The sequence below is a fragment of the Meleagris gallopavo genome, chromosome 9 (assembly GCF_905368555.1).
Source record: "Meleagris gallopavo chromosome 9, MGAL_WU_HG_1.1, whole genome shotgun sequence".
In the NCBI taxonomy this organism is placed as follows: domain Eukaryota; kingdom Metazoa; phylum Chordata; class Aves; order Galliformes; family Phasianidae; genus Meleagris; species Meleagris gallopavo.
The window spans coordinates 12,695,479-12,720,152 of NC_139412.1; the positions used below are offsets into that span (position 1 = coordinate 12,695,479).

At 35.6% G+C, this 24,674-nt stretch overlaps 1 protein-coding gene across 3 annotated transcripts in view; it reads right to left on the reverse strand.

Moving 5' to 3' along the window:
- The window catches only part of ATRX (ATRX chromatin remodeler), a 76,015-nt gene that overhangs the window by 22,461 nt on the left and 28,880 nt on the right, over nucleotides 1-24,674 (reverse strand). For all 3 annotated transcript variants that reach the window (XM_085230962.1, XM_085230961.1, XM_085230964.1), the window contains 12 exons: nucleotides 18,167-18,297; nucleotides 17,469-17,648; nucleotides 15,858-15,951; nucleotides 15,212-15,320; nucleotides 14,392-14,571; nucleotides 13,873-14,014; nucleotides 12,602-12,711; nucleotides 7,686-7,832; nucleotides 7,303-7,480; nucleotides 3,175-3,312; nucleotides 2,053-2,228; nucleotides 389-506 (listed from right to left, as the gene is read on the reverse strand). In XM_085230962.1, the coding sequence (XP_085087088.1) occupies nucleotides 389-506; nucleotides 2,053-2,228; nucleotides 3,175-3,312; nucleotides 7,303-7,480; nucleotides 7,686-7,832; nucleotides 12,602-12,711; nucleotides 13,873-14,014; nucleotides 14,392-14,571; nucleotides 15,212-15,320; nucleotides 15,858-15,951; nucleotides 17,469-17,648; nucleotides 18,167-18,297 (1,703 nt within the window). The remainder of the gene's footprint in view (nucleotides 1-388; nucleotides 507-2,052; nucleotides 2,229-3,174; nucleotides 3,313-7,302; nucleotides 7,481-7,685; nucleotides 7,833-12,601; nucleotides 12,712-13,872; nucleotides 14,015-14,391; nucleotides 14,572-15,211; nucleotides 15,321-15,857; nucleotides 15,952-17,468; nucleotides 17,649-18,166; nucleotides 18,298-24,674) is intronic.

Here is a 24,674-nt window from a genome sequence, read left to right on the forward strand (position 1 = left end):
CAGCTGGGATACAAGAAAAGGAAATTGCCAGAGTTGGCAGTGAGCTTTCACCAGTGCATCTCAATTTTAAGTTTTCTTCCTCCAGCCTCATTGCCAATATCTTAATTCTTGGAAGAACAAAACAAGAAATAAAATACATTTTATGTTTACAAAACTAAGAAAGAGAGATGAACCACAACCTGAAAGTACACTACTACTGAAATGCATGCATTACAATTCCCCTCCAAAATATTTATGTGCAATCAAATGTTTTGCAGCAATTCAAATTTCAGAGTTAAGGTAAGTCTCAGAGGAAGAAAAATTCATCTGTAGGGCATATAATACATATTAAAAAAAAACAAACCAATGACCACTAATCTTGTTATCTGAAAGAGAGGTAGACACATACCTGTCAAATGATCCAAGTAATACTGGTAGAGCTTGCACTGAATAGGTGTCATTCTAACTTCTAGAACATACTCATATTTTGGTGGGAGGAACTTTGTTAATGCAGTGTAATCTTTCCTCTGTAATTTTACAAGTGAGATTTTAGTCATTATAAACATGAAAAGTGATTACTGAGAGCTTAAGAACTTTTGGCTACTTGATCAACAAGGCATTAATCATGCACAAATCACAATTATTCAGGTGCTCACCTACCACAAAGGGGGAAAAAAATAACTCACTTTATCAATCTATTTAACAGGCACTGTCTGTAGAAGCCCACCTTATGCAATAAACATAGATGTCCAATTAAAAAGGAGATGGACCCATCAACCGCATGCCTCAGCTCCAAATCCCTAGGAAGTTGACTGCAGGTTCAGTAACTGCCCAGATGCTTTTATGTTTCATTTTTTAATTCTAAAACCATTCCTGCGAAAGCATGGGTAAGTCAAGCAGCTCATACCAATGTTTTTATTGCAGGTGAACATGCACTCATGGTAACTATCTTCTGGTTTAGAGTATGTCATTTCTGAATACTTCCTTGTTTGAGGCAAAGCAAAATCTATTTTATTTGTTTTTTCTACTTTACTAGACTCTGAATCTCTCGCTATCTGCCCCTCCATCCAAACAGTACCTGGTGTACTGATCTTCACCAAGACATTATTCAGGAGCGGGTGACCCCAGCAGCACCGGGAGGTGTTGGTCAGTGCTGCACACACAGCACAGCTTTCAGGCTTCAGCTGCACAGCACAAATTCCTTGGCTGCAGGACAACCTCAGCCAGCTCACTGTCAGAGAGGAGCCTGCGGGCAGCTCCCAGTTGGTACGGGAGATAAACCACCTGCAAGGCCTTGCCTTTATCTGAGAGGGCAGCATCCCTTGGGAACACTGTTTTCTTGTAAAAAAAACTGCACAATAGACCCAACAAGAGCTTCCCTCCGCAGACAGGATCTGCTCTGTGCAGTGTGGCATAGGAAAATTCTCCCAGGCTCCATCCAATGCTGCATGAGTGCAGGGCGCCCAGCACCTGAAGGGACCTAGGATTTGCTCACAATCTATGTCCTCTCCAGCCCAGAACAGACAGTACGGGCCTTGGCTAATAGGACTGATTTTGCAGCAGGATCACTTTCTCTGTAATAGGTCATAAATCTGCCGATTCCAGTTTTAGGGAATTAAATGTTTCATTACATTTACAATTGAAGCATCCATTCTACTTGTCTCTTCTATAACATAAGTAAATGTAATGAGGACTGGTTTGTGCTCTTGTGCTGCTGTACAGACGCACAGAACTGTGTGCTAGTATTTGTATTTCCAATATAATCATCTTTCTACAGGAAGTCCTTCACCACTTTTACACACTGCCATGAACTTTTCTATTTCTTCGGAGGTGAGCTAACTGCACATGGAACCATCCCACTGCGACCACTTCACCCAGCTCCCTGGGACTGTTTAATCACTATCAGCGACTGCAGCTACACAGAACACACCACAGAACAAACAAATCTGTTTATGAAATACTCAAATAACAAATGTACAGATTTTTGAGTGCTTTTATCAGAACAAGACGGAATAACTCTTCCCTCTCCCCACAGCTATTTCAATTAATTAGTTACAGTAAAACTGTTCTCACCTGAACGCATCCAGCTAACATCTCATAGAGAATATGTGCCCGCTTCTTCATTACTCTGACATCCACCAGAGTGGAGTCTGCACACTGACCGTTCTGAATTGGATTTATAAATCGATTTCGGAATTCTTTAATTGAACCAAGTAAATTCTCCTTAATAAAGTTAACCATGCAGTGATCTAGAACAAAAAGATCAAGTTTCAATTGTTCAAAAGCACAGGTAGAATATTGGGATTAATTCTAAACAAAATTAATGTGTTATACCTAAACTAAGAACTTTTTGTTAAGCAAAAATACCCAAATGCAACATTTTCAGAAAAGGGCATCTTAAATCGATATACACTGTAGGCAGAAAAATAACTTCTACATTTAATGTCAGATTTAAAACTTCATCTTAGATGCTAAATAGCTTGAGGGCTTCTGTACACCAAAGCAATTACACAGTAACACATATATGTAAAGATTCTGAAATAGATTTAATAACATATTAATTATTAAAAAATTATCACAGCATGCTATCAGACAGAAATATTTAATATCAATAGCTAATATAGAATGTTCTGAGGCAGCAAACAGAAATTACTGTTTTAACAGATTTACTAAGAACACTGCTCTGCAATAGTTAAGAACAATTCAAACTGATGCTCCTGCAAGACCTGGTCTACTCATTTCCCTCCCTACTCATACTCCATCCCTTTCTCTTTGGACACATTGAGACTCATCTAATCCTCTGATGAGCAACATCAAGGAACTGAACTGTCAGAAAGCTATTTCATTTTGTAGCATTAATTTTCTGATACTCCTCATAGTGGTTCCCTGAGGAATCAGATGTATGCGAGGCCATGCCAAGAGAAGGGATGGAGGAAAGGTCAGACGCCCAGCAGCTGCAGCTCAACTTCGCTTGAACTACCATGGAAGCATCTTCAGACAATAATTATATATGAAAAATGCAGAAAGCCCTTACTGGACTTTTTTTTTTTTCCCCTGTATAAACACAGCAAAACATCTTCATCATGTCAGATTATTTTCTTCTATTCAAACAAAACCTATCTGTAATTATATATTGCTGAAAGGTAAGAGTACATCCAAAGAAATAAACAAATCTTAAACAAGAGAACTACTCACATTCTATAAGATTATTTTGCAGTGGTGTTCCTGTCAGAATTATTCTTCTCCTAGAACGAATTGAATTCATTGCCTTAGAAACAGCAGATGCTTCATTTTTTAATATGTGCCCTTCGTCACAAACAACAAAGTCAGGGCCTAGGAAGAAATAAGAACATTAGATCCTTTATATCTCTTATAACCTCAAAGAAACTGGCAGCCTAAAGAAGCTGATTTTTTTTTCTATTAATGTTTATTATGTTTTTTGTTTTTTTTTTTTAAAGCATCATTTAGTTCCTTTTTTATCCTTTACACAGGCATTCCCAGAAACCAATCTGGTAAACTGCAGACTGTTACTTGTAAAATCTTCAGGGAAGGATTAAATACGGCTTTCTAACACAGTCCTTTAGAGACTGTCTATCCATGCAGCTCATGCAGGCCTGCGTTTTCATTCACTCTACCCTAACTCCTGAAAGCTGTTCTTTAAATTCAGCTTATGCTGCCATCTACTGATGCTCAGTCAATTAAAACAAAAAATAAGGTAGACACTAATTTTTCAGTAAGGCAACAGGTCATTATCAATAATAAGGGTAAGCAGGGCAATGGAAAGTCTTATCTAAGACATACAAACACAATTAAATCTGATCTGAATTAAAGACAAGCGAATTCACAAAGATTTCCAGCATCTCCCCACCAGATTTGACAGCTTATACGTTAATATAGCACTCAGGTATTGATTTGGTCTAGCGTATTTCCTTTACAATCAGACTCAAAGTACATTAGTAAAAAAGGAGAATAAAATATTAATGATGCAAATAAAATGTTGCCAATACTCAACAATTCAGTTTTCTGTAAAGACTGCGATTTTAACTTGAACAAAGAAGTTAATTTACAACAAAACAAAACTCCCTCTTGCTTAGACTAAGTAAATGACAGTAAGAATATGAAAAAATTATCTTAGTATATATTTTCTTCATTATTTGGCAGTCATGTAGCAATGCTATCTTGAACTAACATCTTGGCTACAATTCAGTGACAGATTGTCATACATTTGTGGTTTTTTCTTGCTCTTAAAATGAAAAAGAATTTCATTATGGGCAATACATTTCTGAAATTATCCAAAGGGGATGTAAAATGTAGAGACCTCGAGGGATCATTTAGCCCATTTTCTTCATCTGAGATAGTATTTAGGAGAATGGGATATCTCCTCCCTGAGAGAAGTGAAACTCGGTGACCTCTAATACACTTCCTGATAGCCAATGTAAATGATCTCTGAGGTCAGTGAAGATAAATTCTATCTTCTTCTTCCTCCAACCGATGTAAAAAGCAGCACATCACGGTCCTGTTACAAGCCAGCTTTTACACGATGAAAAATTTGTCAGTTTAGTCATCATTTTCCAGGCTAAGAAGCCTCCAATCTTTCTTCAGACCAGAGTCTTCTCTTTCCTAACCTTGCTGTACTTGCCCACATTTATGCACACTCACTGATAGATACACAGGTATACATACACACATTTCTCCTTTTACTTCAAATCCTACAAGAATTTAAGCTTGCTTTATACAAATGTCGATTAAAGATCTCTTTCTATGTTAAACAGTAATGAAAGTTTTAGCAGTAGCAAGAAAAGCCCACAGAATTACTGAATCACTGAAAGCACAGCAGTGCAGCCAGCAATAAACCAAACAATTTTATCAGTTGCAAAAAGCAGTATGGGAAATAATTTACTGCTTTGCATGAGTACATCATACTTCTATTATTTCACATGGCAGAGCTAGTTAATTAACAAAATCATTTCTCACACTATTTCTCCACCCATAAACTTTGGCTAAACCTTCCCCCTCTGGTTCTCTCCTCCTACTATACAGTGCAATATAAGCTTCTGCTATAGAACGCATCTACCCTAGCAATATTAATTTTAACCAGACACAAATCATTAAATTTTGCTCAAATATCAAATCTGCAACTTTTTAAATTAAAAATGCTCCCAGAAGCAAAAGTTTCCCTATCTGCTGTCACAGCAGTAAGCCAGCACACTGCTTCATAACTCTTTTACTGGCAGGCTGCTCTCTCACCAGCACTGTGAATCACAGATAGCAAGAAACAAATAATGGTTGGTGCAAGATACTTCTCTTCAATTTTGACAATCCAAATGTGTTTAAAAGTAATGACTAGTAAGAGAATATTCCTGTCTCTTTGCAATTAGTTTAAAAAGAGAAGGATTTGAAGCAACATAAAAACATACTGAGTTATTTCAACATTGGTGCTGCTAATGCTCTGATTCCACCCCACCAAGTAATCAAAGCAAGTTTCCATGTTCACATGGTCCAAAACCAACAGGGCACACTGTGCTGCAGTTTGTGGACTTGCTTAAACCGATAGAAGTTAACAACCTCATCACAAATACTGCTCAATCACGTTGTCTAAATAGGATTAGAACAGACCAACACCCACAAGCAGGGTGCAGAAAGCAAAAAAGATTCACAAGTGATGGCACGGGAAACATCACACAAGACCAAGTCTTCCCTAAAATTCCACAGCTAGCAAGCCACTTCACTTCACAGTTTGATGAAGGAAGGGACAATACTCTTATAAAAACACATACCTATCAACCCTTACACCATGGTTCCCTTACATTTTCCAGAACAAAAGTAACCTACAAAAAATCAGTAATTCTGAAAGCACCTCAACTCCTCTATTTTTTGCTGCAGTCAACAGAAATTTAGAGATCTTCCTGATAAGATTCTTAACTCCTGAGCAAAGCAGATACAGAGTGAGAGGACTGACACACAGGGTTGGTTTTTTCCCAAGCTCAATTGTAGCATTAACAGAAGAACCCAGAGAACCTCCTGGCAAAATTGCATTTTCTTCACTGCTTAAATAATATCTGTAGCTTCATCACGATCACAAAAATAGTTTGTCAGCTATTGTACAGGAGCTACCCTGAGACAAATTAGCAGAAAAATAATATTTTCACTTCTCAAACTGGCTCCCTACAGAAGTAGCCATGTCAATTCTGCTCAGAAGGCAGGGGATGAAGCACATGAAGAGTATTGGTAGAAAAAAGAATCAACTCCTTTACAGCTCAGCAAAGCTGTTAGGTCATTTTAGCTAGTATCAAACCACACCTCCAGGAGGCTCAACACAAATACAACCAGCAGAGATTTCAGCTCCATAGAACTTCACAAAAATCAAGCTCACCAAGAACAATTACAAGCCAAACCACTGCTATAAGAAAACTTGTTTAAAAAAAAAAAAAAATTATCTACCACACTCTAAAAATCAAGTAACCTGAAGTCCAGTCAGATAATTAAAATCTAGGAAAATCCGCTTCTGGAATCAAATAAATTATTTCCCTTACTACCACATCAGCTTTCCCCAATCTAACTGATTTTAACAGCAATATCAAACTTAAGGCAAAGGTATTTTTTAAATAGAGTACTTAAAATATACCGTGTTGTGAATAACTTTACTTAGTGCGGGTATCTGTTCCCAGGTCAGAATATGAAAGAAAATTCTGCCATTTTGGCGAAATTTTCTAATCCTGAGTTTTCAGTTGTTTTTTTTTTTTGGGTGATCACCAAGCAGAATGGTTTTCATCAACTTATATATTTTCAAGTGCTTACATACACATCTTAAAAAAGCTTGCTGAAGTCAGCTGAGCTTAAAACCAAACATCCATTCCATAGGCTGGAAAAAGTAAAAAAACAAACAAACAAAAAAAAAACAAACCACCTTCATCTGGAATTAATTAGCACTTAAATAATACTTGTTTGTTCACATTTCTGCGGTATATTTTCAACCATTCTTCATGAGTAGATACTCCATTAACTGTGGAATTCTAGTGAGGACAAAGCAGTTTTATGGTTCTAACAAACTTGCAGATTAACATAACCAGCAGTTCACACTTGCAATACATTCCCATGGTTGTTTCCATATTGCACTAACAGAAAGACCATTACAGTCTATTTACAAAGGACATGGGGTATTTTCTCAACAACCACTTCCATAACTCATTAAAGGGCAACTAGAGATAACCAAACTATTGTGATCTTAGTCATGTCGTGTATAACGCATGTTTATTTAGCTCATGTACTCCAATCTGAAAACACAGTAGATAAAATGCATAATTGCATTAATTTTCCACTTACCTGGATCTACTAAAGCTTTATTAAATATTTCTTTCAGTTTTCTACTCTTCACATTCCTGCCTTGTGCAAGATTACGATACATCTCATAGCCTATTATCATCACACCTCCTTCATCTTGCCAACGCTGCAGCATATAGCTTCTCTCTTGAGGGCGTTTCACAGTTGCTAATTCACAGACCTTTCAGAGTAGGAAAAACATGCTTGAGTTTCTCTTAAAATTCCAGAGCAGTGGTGTAACTTAAATACCTAAGGTATTCATGCAAGTAAATTTTTCACATAGTTAAAGTACATTCCTTAGCCTGTATTTTAGTGGTGGAGCTTCCCAATTATGTAAAACACTCGGCTATTTCAACTTTAAGAACTCTTTTTAAGCCTTAAAATACCTCTAATTTCTCATCGTCTTCTAAACCTTCCTGCCATTTTTCAAACTCATTCAACCAGTTCAAGGCAGTGTTCAGGGGACACACTACAAGAGCCGTCCGGAAATTCAGCTTGTCACATAGCAAGACTGTGTGCAGAAAGCTCACTACCTGCCAGGGGAACAACAAATAAAATAATAAATGAAACACTGAGCACGGGAGGACAAGAAAGAAACAAACAAGCATATACATATTTTCACATTTCATGTGAAACTTCCCAACAGTGACCTTATTCATAAACAATTTCTGTTTGTTAAACAACTTGCTGCTTAAAATCTAATATATATGTATTCCAACCTTATACACTTACTGCTTTTGTGTTACATGGCTGCTTAAGTTCTTTTTATAGTGATATAAGTTTCAACTTGTATAACTGAATTATTTGTAAACATAAACCATTCCTCAAGAATCCCTCCCCCCTTTACATTTCATCAATCATTTTCATAAATTATAACGCTTTATTAGGCAATATATAGGCATTCTCCCAATACTCACCCCAAATCTTAAATAAATTTACTTCTTTGGACTGCATAACTGTATTAAATTTCTTAAAAGTGACCTTCAGTCTTATGTTTTTAGCAGTTTTTCCAACGTAGGGCAAATTCTGCACTGCATTTATCAGGTTTTCCAGGATTAAACCCTGGTAGCAAAATCAGGAATGAATTCTAAAGCAGGTTACTGAAATACTTTCCAAATATTCACACCATACAAAGCCTACCTGACAGATGACAATCCTTTCTTAAGACTTAGAAAAAAAAAAAAAAAACAACTTTTGATGCCACTCCAGAATACTTCTGTTGGGCTGCCTGTTTTTAAGGAGTAGCAAATAAAGATAGGACTGGGGGTAGCATGTAAAAAAGCCGGCGCAAAACAGAAAGTGATCCCAAAGCAGCTAAAAGCTCTCAGATCGCCCTTTTAATGGTGACAGCTGCCCTGTAGCCAACAGCTGTAGAACATCCTGCAAGTTCTTCCTGGATCAAAACTCAGTATAACTCTCATTTAATACACTGCATCAAACTGCATGACTTGCTGAAGCACTGCACACGTAACTGTTTTTAGATGCTCCCATGTCAAAAGAATTATCAGTGGTTTTACAACCAATATAAAAGCATTTTATGTTCAGATGCAGAAAGAAACTTCCCATGAAGACTTACCACAAGTCCTACACCTCTAAGAACCAGCAAGTCAGCAAGTCCCTAACTGTTTCATTTCCCTAATCATTTATTATCTGTCTTCTCTGCAGTTTACAAAATCTGCTTAAAACCTATCTTTGATGGAGTTCTTAAGTGCAAAACTATAAATGCCATTATTGAGTACAGTAGGACTGGAAAATATTCACATAAGAAATGACTACTGAAAGTACAAAAAGGAACCACAAAAACGCTTGATAAATCATTGATAGCCGTGGCTTTTTTCAGTTATCAAGAAGTTACAGACAAAAAGACTGTCATGATCACATATAAAAGTAACTTCTACCATGATATATTTCAAACGATTTACTGTATACGGTATACAGTACATAAAGCCTAAATTACAAAGCAATCTAGATTGGATTGCTACTCTGAAAGTTCTTCTATTCTGCTGTATTTTGAAAATCTCCAGTATAAAGTATAATCTAACTCCTACATAACTACGTCTAAATCAGAATCAAGCATGCAAAAATACGCTCTTCAAAGCAAACATCCGCTTCTACAGGCTCCTGGATTGTCAACAGTTGAGGTCCATTGCCTCAGTTCTTATTAGAAGAGTGAAGTAAAATACACTGCAGCTGGAGTACTTAAAATACGCACTGCCCAGATGTTGTGCACCACAGACAATCAAGACTGCTGCTTGCTAGACCTAAGCAGTACATACAGGGAATGAATGCAGTTTCTCTGTTCATCTATGGCTTCATATTACTCAAATAAATAAACAGCTAAAAATAAAATTAAAAATAGTAACACTAACGCCAAGCCTCCTTCGATTTCCTTCTCTATGGAAGAATTCAAGGAATCTAAAGCATCTCAGGGAGCTACCCTAAGTGCTCTGTAACTATATCCTGTAATTCTCAGGTCACGAAAAAAGGTTTTTCAGGATCAACAAGCCTTAAATAAAATTTGTACCAATTAGAGTATGGCAGGAATAGATATTTCCTACTTAGCTCCATTTGTTGAAGAATCCTAAAAGAATCCACTGCAGACATAGGAATGGAAGAATCCATCTTGAGTAATGGATTAGAGGGAAGACACAGGAATCAGGAATACACCTGACCCATCAAGACATAGCTAATTCTAGCAAAGAGTAACAGATCCTGCCTGCTAGATTCTCGCTGAAGATTTTGTCTTGGAGCACATCTCAGTCTCACTTAAAACTAATGGAGGACATCAAGTCTAGCCAAGACAAGTCTGTTGTCCAGCAGCGTTTTCATATGCTGACTACGCCAAATATCAACTAGTAAGGCAAAGAGCAACTACAGACCTCATACCAAATATAAATATATCAATGATCAGCTGACCAGCAACAGCATCTTACAGCATTTTGTTTGGGGAGTTACTAACAAGGTCCTATTACTGACTGCTGTCACCTGTGGATTATGAAACCAGCTATGGCACAAAAATCTTTCATACAGCTTGGAATTCCGGTACATTGATATACTGACCTCTCTATGAATGAACAGATCTGGAGCCTTCAGGTCAGGTGATAGGGCTTCCCAACCCAATGGGGGAAGCTTTCACCACAACAGATCAAGATGGAAGAGGATGGTGAAATGGCATTTCCTCACAGACGCTTTGAGGATCCCATCCTCACTGTAGGAAAAAAATAACCTCTTTGAGAACCATCATCAGCACGCTAAAGAGACTGCACTCCAGAGAATGACTGAAGTGCACCTAAATTTGGCACATTTGAAGAGAGAATTTAGAATGAGGCATTGTACAAGTGCTGCCTGCTCCATCATCTAGACTTGCCACTCACAAACTCACCAGAGCACTTGGCATATCCTGTCAAATGATGTTACAGATAAGAAATGCTCCTGGCAAAGAAAGGTCCTGACTGAATTCACGTCGAAATCAATTCTGATCAATTCCTATATCTTCAGAAGCAGTAAATTAGTTTTCTCATGATTCAAAAAGGTTCACAGTAACTCATTTCAGAAGCCAGATATCCTGATAAGGGTATATCTCCCATCTCCAGAAGTGAGGAAGTACTGAATCAGTGAAGGTCAATGACAGGAAGTTCAAAAGTGGCTCTGCTTTCTATCAACAGCGATCTTAGTCTAATAGTAAATAGCAGATTTTTCTGGGAAGAAATACTAATGGCCACCTTCCAGTAGGTCAGGAGACGCAAAGAAGATTCTTTTCTGAAGGCAAATGTTAAGGGCGCACTCCTTTGCACCTATGTATATAGGGATTCAGCCTCTCTAAGCGTAGGTAAGACTGTTAAAGCTTCTTTCTTCTTCAGAGTTCTCAAAAATTCTCACTTCTCTTCCCAGAATAAAAGGGAGAAGTTCTTCTGTCAACTGACTTTTGCTAAAGAAATTCTTGGGCACAAATTGGCAGCAGAGCAGCAAGAAAAGCAACTCACCAGTCCTCTGCTCATAGTACTTGTAATGACGCTAAATGCAAACCCATAATTTTCATTATGAAGATAGATACATGGAAATAAGAAAACAGAAAAGTAAGCACTCCTTATTCCTCTAAAAGGGGATTGAGATGCAGAGAATTCAAGAAAATTGCTTTTGATTTTTTCTCTCTTTTGAAGGTCAAGGTAACTCAACATCTGCAATGGTCAAAAGAGACCCAAGAAAAAGAGCCTACAAGCACTGTTTTAGAGCAAATGCTTGGGTGATCAATTTCGGAAGAAATATTTTAAGATGAGGATTGAGGTTCTGGTTTTATGGACTTAATAGAAATGGGAATCTGTTCACCATGTAACTTTTTAACATGGCAGATAAGCCAACTTTTAAATCCTTTTTAAAAAATATGCTACAGTAGTCTATTAGAAAGACTTTTAAAAAGCAGTCCTCAATGGTGTAAAAGAGAAGGAATACGTGCTGAAATGACAATGGGAGCTTGAAACGGAAGATCTCAGAAAGCCAAGAGCTCTGAAGCCAAAGAAAAGAAATTAACAAGTGACAAAAAGGATTGAAAATATACTGTATGGTTTACTGCCAAGGCAGTGAAAATTTGTAGTCTTATATCGTTTGTGATGCACAACAATCCAAAAATACAAATGTACATTAGTGACATAAAAAACAAACCAACACTCCCCTTCTCCAATCCAGAAGACTCCAGATTGTAACAAAGTACTTTTGATATTAAATCACAAAGAATCTGAATACAGATGCTAAGAGTCCAGCATTAAACAAAAAGAATAATTAAAAATCCCAAATGATAGACTCCTACTTCATCAATGCAGCAAATAAGTCCAAAAAACAACAAAGGAAAAAAAAAAAACAAACAATTTGAAGAGTAGGCCATGAATGGGAATGACTGTAAAGAACAAAACAGGTTTAAGGTTATTAAGCTGACTTAGAAACATAGTTCTCTAAAACCTGTCTCCTATTAGCTTTATTTTGATATATGGAGCTGCAAGTAAGCTTCGCATCACTTACAAATACACATGAACTTCTCAAGTGAACCTCAGCAATTATTTAATCCTGGGGGTTGTTTTTAAAGCAGAAGCACAAGTGTTGATCAGAACTTGCACAACTACATACTACCAAACATAGCTGCTTCTTGAAAACCTTTCTACAAAACATTTATCCTCCAACAGCCCTCTTCAAGTCACTGCCAAGGAAATAATAATATGTTTTCACTATGTTCTGAAAGCCATTAAAATTGCCTTTTGACGTATCAGCTTTTAAAAGCTACAAACCAGAAAGCAAGACTTTTGTTTCTTACCTGTAATGTCTTCCCCAGACCCATACAGTGAGCAAGAATGCATCCAGAACCAGGAGATGTCTTTGTCTTTTTAACAGATTCACAACAGCAATCCCACATGAACTGAACACCTGAATAAAATTTTTGAAAATTTTCTCATTAAACATTCACTTTATTAAAGTTCAGTTGGTAAGAGTGATCACTGCAAGATCATCTCTCTCACAAAAGCAATTGTTGGGGTGATTACTGATCCATTTCTGTCAACTAGATAGTGTCTGAGATGAGTTTTGCCTTGAAATCAATTACACTCAGTTTCTGCTGATGATACAACTGGATTAAAAAATACTGTTGTGAAGACTGCAGATTACTTCAACCTTGAGTACAGGGAGAAAAGAGGAAATAGAACAGCACTGGCAAGGGCATCGCAGAAAGACTAACATGATCTTGGTAATCAGCAAGAAGAAATTTAAATCAAAACAAATCATATGTACAGCTTTATACTTAAAAAGGGAAGAATGAAGAAAGAACAGTGACAGCTGAAAAAGGATAGAAAATGTAATTCTAAATAAAAAAAAGGGTCTACTGGGTGATTTTCTTTGTTCTTTGCTGCTTATACACTGGGGAGTTGCATTCTCCCATGCTATACTTAGAACTGATGAATCTTCAACTCTGTTGTGTCTGGTTCAGAGCACCTCCCTTTAAGAGCCGAACTAAGTACAAGAGGTTCTTACTGAAATGGAAATAGTGCATATTATGAACTTGAAGGAAGATTTAAATTAACAGAATTGGGTGATTGATAAAATCTTGATCGGTCATTCTCCTTGTCTTCATTAAATCACAAAAAAAACAAAAAAACAAAAAAACAACCCAAAAAACAGAAAATGCAGTCAAGATATATATCAGGTATTAGGAAAAATATTCCTGATGAGAAAGCCAGGAAAACATTGTGAGGTTTTTAAATCTCATTGAAAATTATGAAAATCAAATAGGCAAAATCCTCAACAGAATGGTATACTTATATCTGATTCTACCTCAGTGCACAGAATTACATAATAATAAGGGCCCTTCCAACTTCAAATTTTTAGGACTTTACCTGTAAAATATAACTATGAATTGGTGTTCATTTAATTTTGTTCAGATCTTCCAAAAGCACAACATTAAACATGACATTCTAGCATTTGCCTGCCAAGAAGTTTCTATTATTCTAAATTCAGCTTGTGTAAAATATTCAGCCAGAATAAAAATAAAATTAAAAAAGAATTTTACAAGTGTTTTAAATCTTTTTTTCTTACCATCTACTTGGTGTGGTTTCAGTCTGGTAACTATACTCCTGTGAACCTGCACTAATGGTTCTTTTGTTTCTTCATCTTCATCTAAAACCAGCTTAGTTGTAATGGGACATTTCAAAGGTGAAGCATCTTCTATCTCTATCACCTAAAATCAGAAATAGTGCATCACGGGAATGCTTCACACGTGAATAATGTCAAGCATTTGGCAGTCACTAACTTTAGCAAAAATGGAAGTCATTAATTAAGAGAAATCTTTAATTCTTTACCATGCATCATTAGCTTACTTTGGGAGATGGCTTTTCCCCCATGGAAAGTGAAGCAACAGGCAATTGAAACAGCTTTCAAAAGATCTCAGCAGCCTTGAATAAAAGTCACCAATGTTAAGCTGCAAACTACAGGTAGCTTACAAGGCTAGAAACGACCATTTTTAAAATTACTTACCAAATTAAGCTAGAAATATGACATCTTGAACATCATCATCAATTCAACCTCCTACCATTTTACAATAAAAAGAGAACATACCTCTCTCAACTTCTCTCTCTCCCGTTCTCTTTCTGCTATACGTTTTCTTCTTTCTTCTTCCTCTTTAAGTGCATTTTGTGTCTCTGTTCTAAGCTTATCATCTTTAATAATCTTCCTAATTTTCTTTCTGCCTTTTCCAGGAGATTTTGAATCATCGTTTTCCTCATCTTCAGAATTACTCTATTTCAAATTAAATAAATAAAGTCTTAACAAGAAAGTTATGACAGACCATCAAATCCTTGATTTTCAATTAAGCCCTCAGAAATTTTTATACACACTGGTGGATTTTAGTTCATAGGAAAAAAAGATATTGTGGTTGCTTTTTTTTTTTTTTTTAAATCAGGTAGTCTGTATGCAAAGAAGTGCCACCTTAACTATAATGTATTCTGAGATATTAAAGAGAAGCCCAGCTGTGCAAAAGCAGTATTGAAGATACTGTTATCATACAATATTAAACAATGAGTTAACAAATAACTGTTTTGCTGCTCTAGTGGTGCTAAATCAGTTCAGCAGAGCCTACATTTTTGCCATCTTCTATGTTTAATTTTAGAAATTCCATTTACTCAAAATATATTGTCCATTTAAAACATATATATTTTAATCAACATCTAAACAGGAAATGGGTTCAGTTAACCATGTTTTTTTTTCTGTCCATAGTGATGCCATTTTACAAATTTTAACGTACTTATCACTGAGAGAAGTTATAATTTTTTACTGTACTTTGCACAGAGAAATTTGAGATACCCAAGTCCCTAAATCAGTTGACATGAAAAAAAGGAACTCCTTTCCCCAACTATTAATTCAAAGCACAATATACTACCTTATTGTTGTTTTCACTTGAAGAATCATCTGGAACTTTTATACGTCTTCGTTTCTTTTTCTGTTTGTAACTGCGCTGATTTTCTTCTGCCTCAGCTTTCTTGGCAGACCTATAAAAAAATAGGAATCTTACTGACACATAATGGTAACTGACTGCCTCACTGACAGACAACAACATACAATTACAGGAACTACACTGCTATGTAAGAATACACACTCCTTCTGCGCAGTCAGTTTCTCTTCCAAATGCTCTCCTCCCCCTTATCTCACTGGACACACATAGTAACAGACTTTTCCAGACAACTTTGAAGAACTTCAGTCACAAAGCATCAGTTTGCTGCTGCAACCCACCATTCCATGATCAACGTAACTAGCACAAAAATGCCCATTTTTTCCCGAACATTCTTCCTACTGCCTCATCAAACTGCCCTATACCACACACTGCAGTACAAATGCAGAATGGTTACGTTTGCTGCAAAGTCAATTAGCAGATAACAAAGATGTATCAAAGGTTTTAAAAACTGATCCAAAGTCACATAAATCACCAGAAGCCTTCACATTTTACAATCTCACTGCCTAGACGGCACTACTGAAAAACATAAACCAAAACCCGAACTTAACATAAGCACTGTTAAGTCTTTGCATACCTTGTTCTTGGACGTTGGTCATCTTCAGACTCACTGACTTCTTCACTAACTGCAGATTCATGGAACTCTGAGTCATTTGAATCATCGCTGCTCACTTTAAAAGTGAAGTAGGATTTCATATTGAATATTATTACAAAGTAAGCAAGCAACATTACATATTTTCTAATTGTACAACAAGCATTCAAGAGCAACAAGCAATACAAAAGTTCGTATCAGGCACTATGGGACCCACCTCACATACTGAGAAGCAACAGTAATAATAATAATTGTAATAATAATAATAATAGAGTAGAAACCACATAAGCACTGAGCCCTGATGGGTGGCATGTTTTGCCAGCAAGACTTAAATTCTTTTTATGTTAACACACCTAAGCATAGCTTACGAGCAAATGACAGATAGCATTATATTGGAAAGCTTCACATTTCAAAGATAATGAGTGATGGGGAACAGAAAGAAGTTGACAGAACAAAAGATAAGCTTCAGTTAAATAAAAAGCTTTTGTTTCCAGTGTTTCAGATATCGCTTTATAATCACAATCCACAATTCACGCAAAAAGAACAATTTACTACCAACATACGCAATTAGATTGCTGTGTTTATGGGTTGAAGATCTTCAGGTAATGCAGGCATAAAAAGGACTCAAAATACAATTACAAATATACCTAAAGCAGCAGCATTAGGTAATATTTCCATAACTACTTTTAGGAGTTAGTTCTGGCATTCATAAGTAATTAAAATCAGCATGCTATTTAGCAACTTTTTAATTTAGTTCAACTTTGAACACAGTAGAAAGCTAAACTTTTAGGGGCCACAAGACTTAAAAAAAGATTGCTTCTACATACTTAGTGAAACATAATACTACAGGACAAGAGATTGTGAGGTGGAAGAAGTTGAATTGTTCTACTTGGGACTAATTCACAAGACTTAAGCTAAAAAATGCTGAAGAAAGAAATGCTTCCGGTAGAGCAATATTAGAAAGTGAAAAGTACATCTTCAATATGCAACGTTAGTTCTAGTGCCATGAACCACTGTCAACATTTACAATGACCAGTGTGGAAGCAAGCATTTACTTTTACCATTCCATCAGCTCCTCTGCTCAAAACAATTAAGTGCTAGGGGTTGATATCCTTTGTTCTCACATGCAACAAAGGAAAGAAGAAAGCTAAGACAGGTATAATTTCATAGTGCCATCTACTGTTCAGCTAAAGCTTGCAACATTTAAACTCCAGCATGGAGAAAATGTTGATGATGCATGGGCCTATTCACAATCCAGGGAAAAAAGAGAAATTATATAAAGGGAAACACTAAGTTTTCACAAATTAGAGTTACTAGGTTTCACTCTGGTATTTGAAATGAACATTCTAAGACTCAAAAAGATTAATCCAATTGAGAGGATACAGTAGTGAAGACAGATGTAACCTCCCACAGTCATTTATTCTAAATAGAGCTATTTACACAGAAAAACACAGAAAAGAGAATTCTAGACTTAATATGCAAGGAAGCTTGCACTGAGACTTTAAAATTACAGAGTTTCAGATCAACATTTTGACCTGCTTTGGGCTTGTACTATAGAACTAGGTACTCAGTGACAAAAATGTTTGGATTATATACCTTTCCTTCTATTTCTGCGCTTTCCTTCTTTTGTTTCTTTAGGTTTCCCCTTCTTTTCTTCACCAGATTCTCCGTCACTCACTGTCAGTCTGTGCCTCAGCAGTCTGTGTCTGTATCTGGGCTTCTTTGAGTCCTCTTCCTCTGAATTCGATTCAGAATTATCTTCTTTTTCATTCTCTTCTGTCAGAGATACAAAAAAAAAAAGTTAGTACAATATGCACACTGGTCTTCCTTTTCTTAAATTTGGTAAGAATTACAATCAGAATGCACTTAAGCTTATTTCTGCATTATTTCAAAAAGGTATCTGACAACATAGAGTTGTTCTCTCAAACATTAAATATTTTACAGTGCCTGTACATTTGCACCAGCTGTTGCAATGACTATAGCTGTTAGCTGAATTATTCATTTGCATGTCTTACTGTTCTTCACAGATTATTCCTCATAAAACCCTAGGACTTCTGAACTGGTTACAAAATCAGAATACTTAAAACTGAAAGACAAAACCCAAGACTGTCAGAAGAGTACAAGAGATGACAGTCATGATCACATCCTCTGTCCCTTTACTAACTAGCAACATCAATTTTGTTGTTGTTGAAAATTGAGGAAATTTTAACAATCATCATTTTTCTTAAGAGACCTTTGAAATTATGACAGGCACTACAGCACCACTTTTTTTTCCAGATGCATCTGATGCTCACCATCATCTCCTATGTTTTCAGTTTGCTTTCCAGTTTTCTTTTTTCCTTCATCCGATTCTTCATCAGAAGATGCATCCTCATCAGAGGAAAGATTGGCTTTGATTTCTTCTAAAAGCATTTTCTTGGCAATTCTTTGAAGTAAAACAGAAAAAACTATGTATTTCATTGTTCAAACATATCTATGAACGATAAATGTAATCCTATACCATTCAGAACTTCAAAAAAGGTTTGAAAGCTGAACAAAAAAAAGGCACAATGAAAAGTTGTGATAAGACAGGATATAAAAGCAAAATCTTGAGTTAAATACATTGTGTTAACTTGCTTTTAGGAAGCAGATCTCTATCATGAATCTTGAAAGTTTCATACCTTACAGTAAGACTGCAGACAGTTATAAAGTTTACAAGCAAATATTTTGTTTCATTCATGGTCTATCTGCTTTATTCTTCCCCATTTTTATCTCTCTTCATCTCTGCCAAAATAGGCACATATACAAGGTCTAATTGTAACAAAAATACAAAATCTTAATTCCCAAATCACTTCCTCTCCCATAATCTAGTATTACAAGTGCCTTAGTTTCTTGAGGCATTGAATCTACACAGTTAGCATTTACATAAACAGCAACAGTTTTAAAAGCAATTATCACTGAATGTGTGTTTTAATCACATAGAAAAAGGAATGCAGTAATATGCATTAATTCACAGGCTTAAAAAACCCTACATCTACACAGTTTGCCTTCAACTGTGTTAGCACTCTAAGTGCCTGAGCCCATCCTACAGCAAAAGAGATGCTGCATTAATTGCTGTAACACAGTGAGTCTCAAGAACTGACAGTAAGAGCCTGGAGGGGAAAAAAACCATGCTGAATCTCTCATACAACTACAAGCACTTGCCTTCAGCAACTATACAGAAAATAACACAAGTAAATATGTGTGTGCGTGTGTCTATACAGAGATTTATTAAAGATTAAAAAATCTTTGATGAAAAAGGTTTATCAAACATCATGGGATTTGATCTTCAAAAGAAAATTACCACCTTATTTCCACAAACCCCACAGCTTCCCACTTTCATCTCAGCACAATAACATTTTCAGCTAATGGGCAAAAAGCTACCACGGAAAAACGGTTTCTTTACATGCTCTTGCAACATAAAAAAAAGAAAAATAAACACCTTATATGAATATATACAACCATGGGAAAGTATGAAATGATGTGTCAAGCAGACAGGAAAATAGTGGACTTATCTGAGAACTCCTATTTCCAGGGAAAAAAAAGTCCTGAAAGAATGAAACCCTCCTCATGTAAGTATTAGAATTATTATACTTCCCATTACATGATTATCAATATTAAATGAAAAGCTTTTTTTCCTAGGTTAGATCTGGTCTGTCTTGCCTTCTGGGAGACTTAATGTATACTGCATGCACAAGTTCAGAATGGGAGAGTCTTGATAAGTCAGAACAACCATTCAAAAACCACAATCTAGGCTTCACTTGGAACTGGCAGATGAATGTCGATCTCTTAAAATACAGCTGCTTACGTATTAGAAAATTAAACTTGTTACATTTAGGTAGTACTATAAAAATGATTTTAAAGAACATTTCATGTTGTAGCATATAGAAGATCTCTAAAACAAAACAACTTTCAGGGAGGAATTTTCCCAAGGCATTTTCCATACGTTTCACACCTTTATCTTCTATTTTTACAACACTGTTTTGCAGAAAGTTTTTAAAGCTGATGTAGATTATTATTAAAAGATGGAAGTAAAATGGTTTGGTAAACAGCATGAAGCCACTTAAGACAACGAGTGACAAACCATCCACCATTCTAAACACCCCTCCATGCCCCCCTCCCTTTTTTTTGTGTAGGAATGGCTTGCAAAGAAATAGTTAACTAAAACACAATGTTACCAGTGGGCTTTTAATTCTATATATGTCAACAGATCACACTGTGAACCCAAAGAAAATTTACTGAAGTCCATAGATAAGTAACATTCTCTTCTGAAAGTGTTCGCATTACACAGAGGATTTTGAAAAGGGACTTCTTTTTTTCTTCTCCAAATAATTATCACATCATGTATAGCATCAGGAAAAAATAACTCATTTAAGAACTTAAGATTATGTTTCTTCTTTAAAGATTCAAAGGACTTTCTATAGAAACTGCTTGGAATACCACTGGTGGTTGGCTTTCCTTTATTTTTTTTAAAGCTTTTCACATAAACTAACACTGAAACTCAGCATCAGTTTAGACACTTGTCTCGTTTAAAAAACAAGGGTATCACCAGTGTTGTATTTTGGAAGAGAAAAATGCAGAAACACCAAGAAGAACTGCACATTTTTCAAATTTGGTCCTGAAAGTACTGCCTTGTAACACTGCCTTTGGCTATGTATCATACTCAATATCAGCAAATAACAGAACTTCAGTGTGGATAATGATACTTACCTTTCACACAAGACACTTTTAAGAATGTACTGATTTATTTTTAAACAAGATTAACTGGTTTTTAACAAGAGAACACAGGCATTTTTATTTGATCTTTACCTTTACGAAATACTGTAGAAAAACAAAAAGAGTGAACACATCATTCACCTAGAGAAAACCCCAGACATAAAATCTAATACCTATAAGCAAAAGGTACAGCTATTTCTCTACTGACCATCATCATAACCACCAATCAACTACAACCCTTCAGATTGGGTGAGCTTATTATTTTCTAATTATCTAGTATAATGTTAATGAATTAGTTCTTGTTTTTATATATATTTTAGCTAGGATAAAGATTCAACTATTTTTAATCAAAAGGAAATGGAACTATTTGTTGAGTGACAGCACCTACATTCTCTTTTGTGCTTTCTACTGGTATGGCATTTGGCAAAAAATGTGAGACAGTGCTCAGACATGTACAGGATTTATGATTCCTACTTTTAATGTAACCGCACATCCAATTAGAATTAAAGTGTAAGCAATATTAGAACCAGACAGATTAACTCTTGTTAATGTATCTGACAAGTGACTGATGTAATGAACAGTTTACATCATTTAAAGTAAATTCAGTACTGAACTCTTGAAACTTGTTTCAAAGTTAAAATATGCCACTCCAAGTAAGCGAGCACATTTCTATTACAAGATGTAAAACCATCTAAAGTGACCAGGCTTCTAAGGGATGAAAACTGAATGCCCTTGATGTAACATTTAAACATTTGTACCAACATGAAACTGTAAGCACCAAGAAAAACAAGTCATGATGGTGTGAAAATCCCTCCACTGCCATTCTCCCAGAGCAATCCATATAGAGCAGAAAGTACAACACACCTATGTACTATCAAAAGGTAGCACGTACTTGCATTGAGGATATAAAACACATTCTTTTGCCAACTAGATTTTACAGCTGAACACTGCAAAAAGCTTTAAATAAGAACAACATGGAACTGTATGACCTCCAGCCCAGGAGTTCAGGTAGCAAAGAATACCTGGTTTCATTCATTTCTACCATGCCAGCTACTGTGACATTGAGCACGTCATGTTGCCTACCCCCACTGCATCTTGTCTAAGCACATCATAAGATTTGTAATAAGGAGATCTTTCCAATTTTATATAGAGCTTGAAGAATGGGGCTGAAATCTCAACCAGGACATAAAAATGAACTCTTATATAAAATTATATATACATTTATTCTAATCAGGATTTAAACATACTACACCATTGAAAGAGTAACACTGAAAATATACATTTATAAATGAATTGGTTATTATGTATTTTTCAACTTCAGTAAAGGAAAAAATGTTTTTATAAGGAGGCAAATGAGAAGTTACCTAGCAGCTGCTTATGAACAGCACAAGACTCCCTTAAGTAGTCCCCTTCAGACATTTCAGTAAAAACTGAATACTAGGTGCACTCTCTCCTGACGTGGCATTAAACCCATAAGACCATTTGCACCGTTGTCAGTCATGAATTTTGAAGTGCCAATATGATGGACTCACTTAGAGCTTGTCAAAAACCTTGACGAGACAATGCTAACACTCCAATTTTCTTCTTAAATCATAATTTTAGAGATTACTTAAGCATTGTGATGTACTACTACCAATTAGATTATACGAACTCACACGTAGTGTTCATAAATACCTACTAAGAATACGCAGAAGCAAAGTTGCCCAAAACAAGCCTATGAGGACAAAAAAGTAAGACACTACGTGGCTAATAAAAGCCATCTTTCTTCCAGTAACGTTCTAACATTACTGTGTTAAATGGGCTGCTGATACATTGCTGAACATTTAGACCCAATTAAAACATATTCTGAGAGATTAATGCTTGGATGGAATACCATATACGTCTTAAAAAAGTCAAAACTTCTTCTAAATACTATACTGTGCTGAAACAGTCTTATTTTCAAGCTGTCAGAGTTGTATTAAATTAAATGCTTGGACAAGAAAAATGTTTTACAAAAATTTATTGCATCCATCAAATACTTAAAGGCATTCTGCATTAAATACACTATTTACTTCTTAATAAACAAAACTACCGCAAACATATTAAACAGTATCATTTAAAAGATCAGAAGGACCAATAATAGATAATTACACAATATAAGATGAAAGCATACAGCACTGTCTGTCATATTATGACCCACTTGGATATTGCATTTTGGCAAAAAATTATTTCAAGACTAGTAATATTCACGTCATGCACATCCAAAGGTATGCAAATAACAGAACATCTAAACTAGAAACTTGTAAACATGAAAGCTCCCACACTACAAATACCCAGTAGTTACTATATCCCCTCTTTGGCCTGGAAGAAAATAGGCAACTTATCTGAATAGTAGGTGAACTATTTAAACACTCTGTGTTGAGTAAACAGAAAAACAAGCTATTTACTTCTCAAATTTGTTCCAAATTTTTACATTTTATCTTTCTGATTTTGGTGCTAAGTGCAACACATGCTGAATGTAAAATTAGACTGCAGTTACCAGTTAACTTGTCTGAAGGTTGACAAGACTGTTTATTGACAAAACACCTCCCCATTTCATAAAATATATATTCAGAATATCCCCTAAATAAAAACTTCAACAAAGATTCATCTTTAAAAGAAATTACAGAAACTGATTTTTAAAACCTAAATTGATATTTCTGATTTATTCAATATCAATTAACTCTTAAACTAACAGTGAAGATCACTCAGTAACATTTGTACTGTGAGCACTGAACTTTGACAGTGTAGGCTTAGTTATCAACCAAAAAACCAAGAACATTTAAGAAACAAGCAAAAAAAGAAGAAAAAAAAAAGAATTAAAACAGGACTGAAATTAATGCATCTTTAAAACAAAAAAAAAACCAACAAAAAAAAACACTTGTATTACCAATGCTTACACGTTCTGCTTATGACCCTGTGCTGTCAAGACCCTAAAAAGCATTGTTCTTTAAAATTAAATTTGATGACTGAAAACAGGCAAGAGCTACATTACTAGCAACATTTTGATGCCAAACGGAGGTGCGTAAAGGATATAAAACAGTGTTTTCAAAATTTACTTCAGTCACACACCAAAACACAACTCTGTGAAACAAGAATCCCATATTCTAAACTAGTAAGGCTCAGAAGCAGAAAAAGACTCCGTCAGAAATTGTGCAAAGCTACAAAGCTGGTCCCACACATTCTAAATGGCAAAAAAATCAGTTTCTGAAATACTGTATAAAAATTAGTTGATCAAATCTTTAGTCTAACTACAATAACTTCAAAAAAGAAACTCCAGCTCACAGTTGAGCAATGCTTTATGTTATGCATTAACTTGTTAGGAAATGAAGTTTTTACATTTTCTAGCCAGGTTAATTTTGGTAACTACAACAGTATTGGTAAAGTATGTCTCAATAAACTAACTGTATCTTACATAAATTTGCTTTTATTAAACTTGAGACTGAAGCAATACATAAGCCACAAATTTGAAAATACTTATGCAAGACTTAAAACGTGTAATTAAGATGTCTCTGATATCAGCTGCCCCTTTGCACATTCTTTGTAGAATCAGGGCTTAGCTAACACATTAGTGAGTTCATTTATTCTATAGTGGATTAGAACTCAGTTTAAATAAAAGCTTCAAATATCTGAAATAGTGCTTTCTATACATTTTTTCTCTTTATTGAGAAAATGTGTTTCAAATAAAAAAAGCAAATTATGCAACATTAAAAACCAAACTCTGTATGTGAAGATTTCGCACTGCATACTGCACGGATAGAAATTTTTTCCTTCTACTCATGTTATAACTAACTGAAATTCACATTTCTCAGAAGTAGGTTTTTACCTGCCTGAATGAAACACTTCTGACAATACCCACATTTTCAGTGTGAACATAAAATGGACAGCGGTGCAGTGCATTTATAACACACCCTATGCAAGGTGTGTTAGTTAACACTTCTAAATACTTTCTTTGCATTTCTGGATTTTGGCCTCTGTTCTCTGGCCCCTTGTTCAAACTTGCTGGAAGCCTGTGAGCGAGTCTTTACAAGGCAGGTAGTCCTGGTTTTT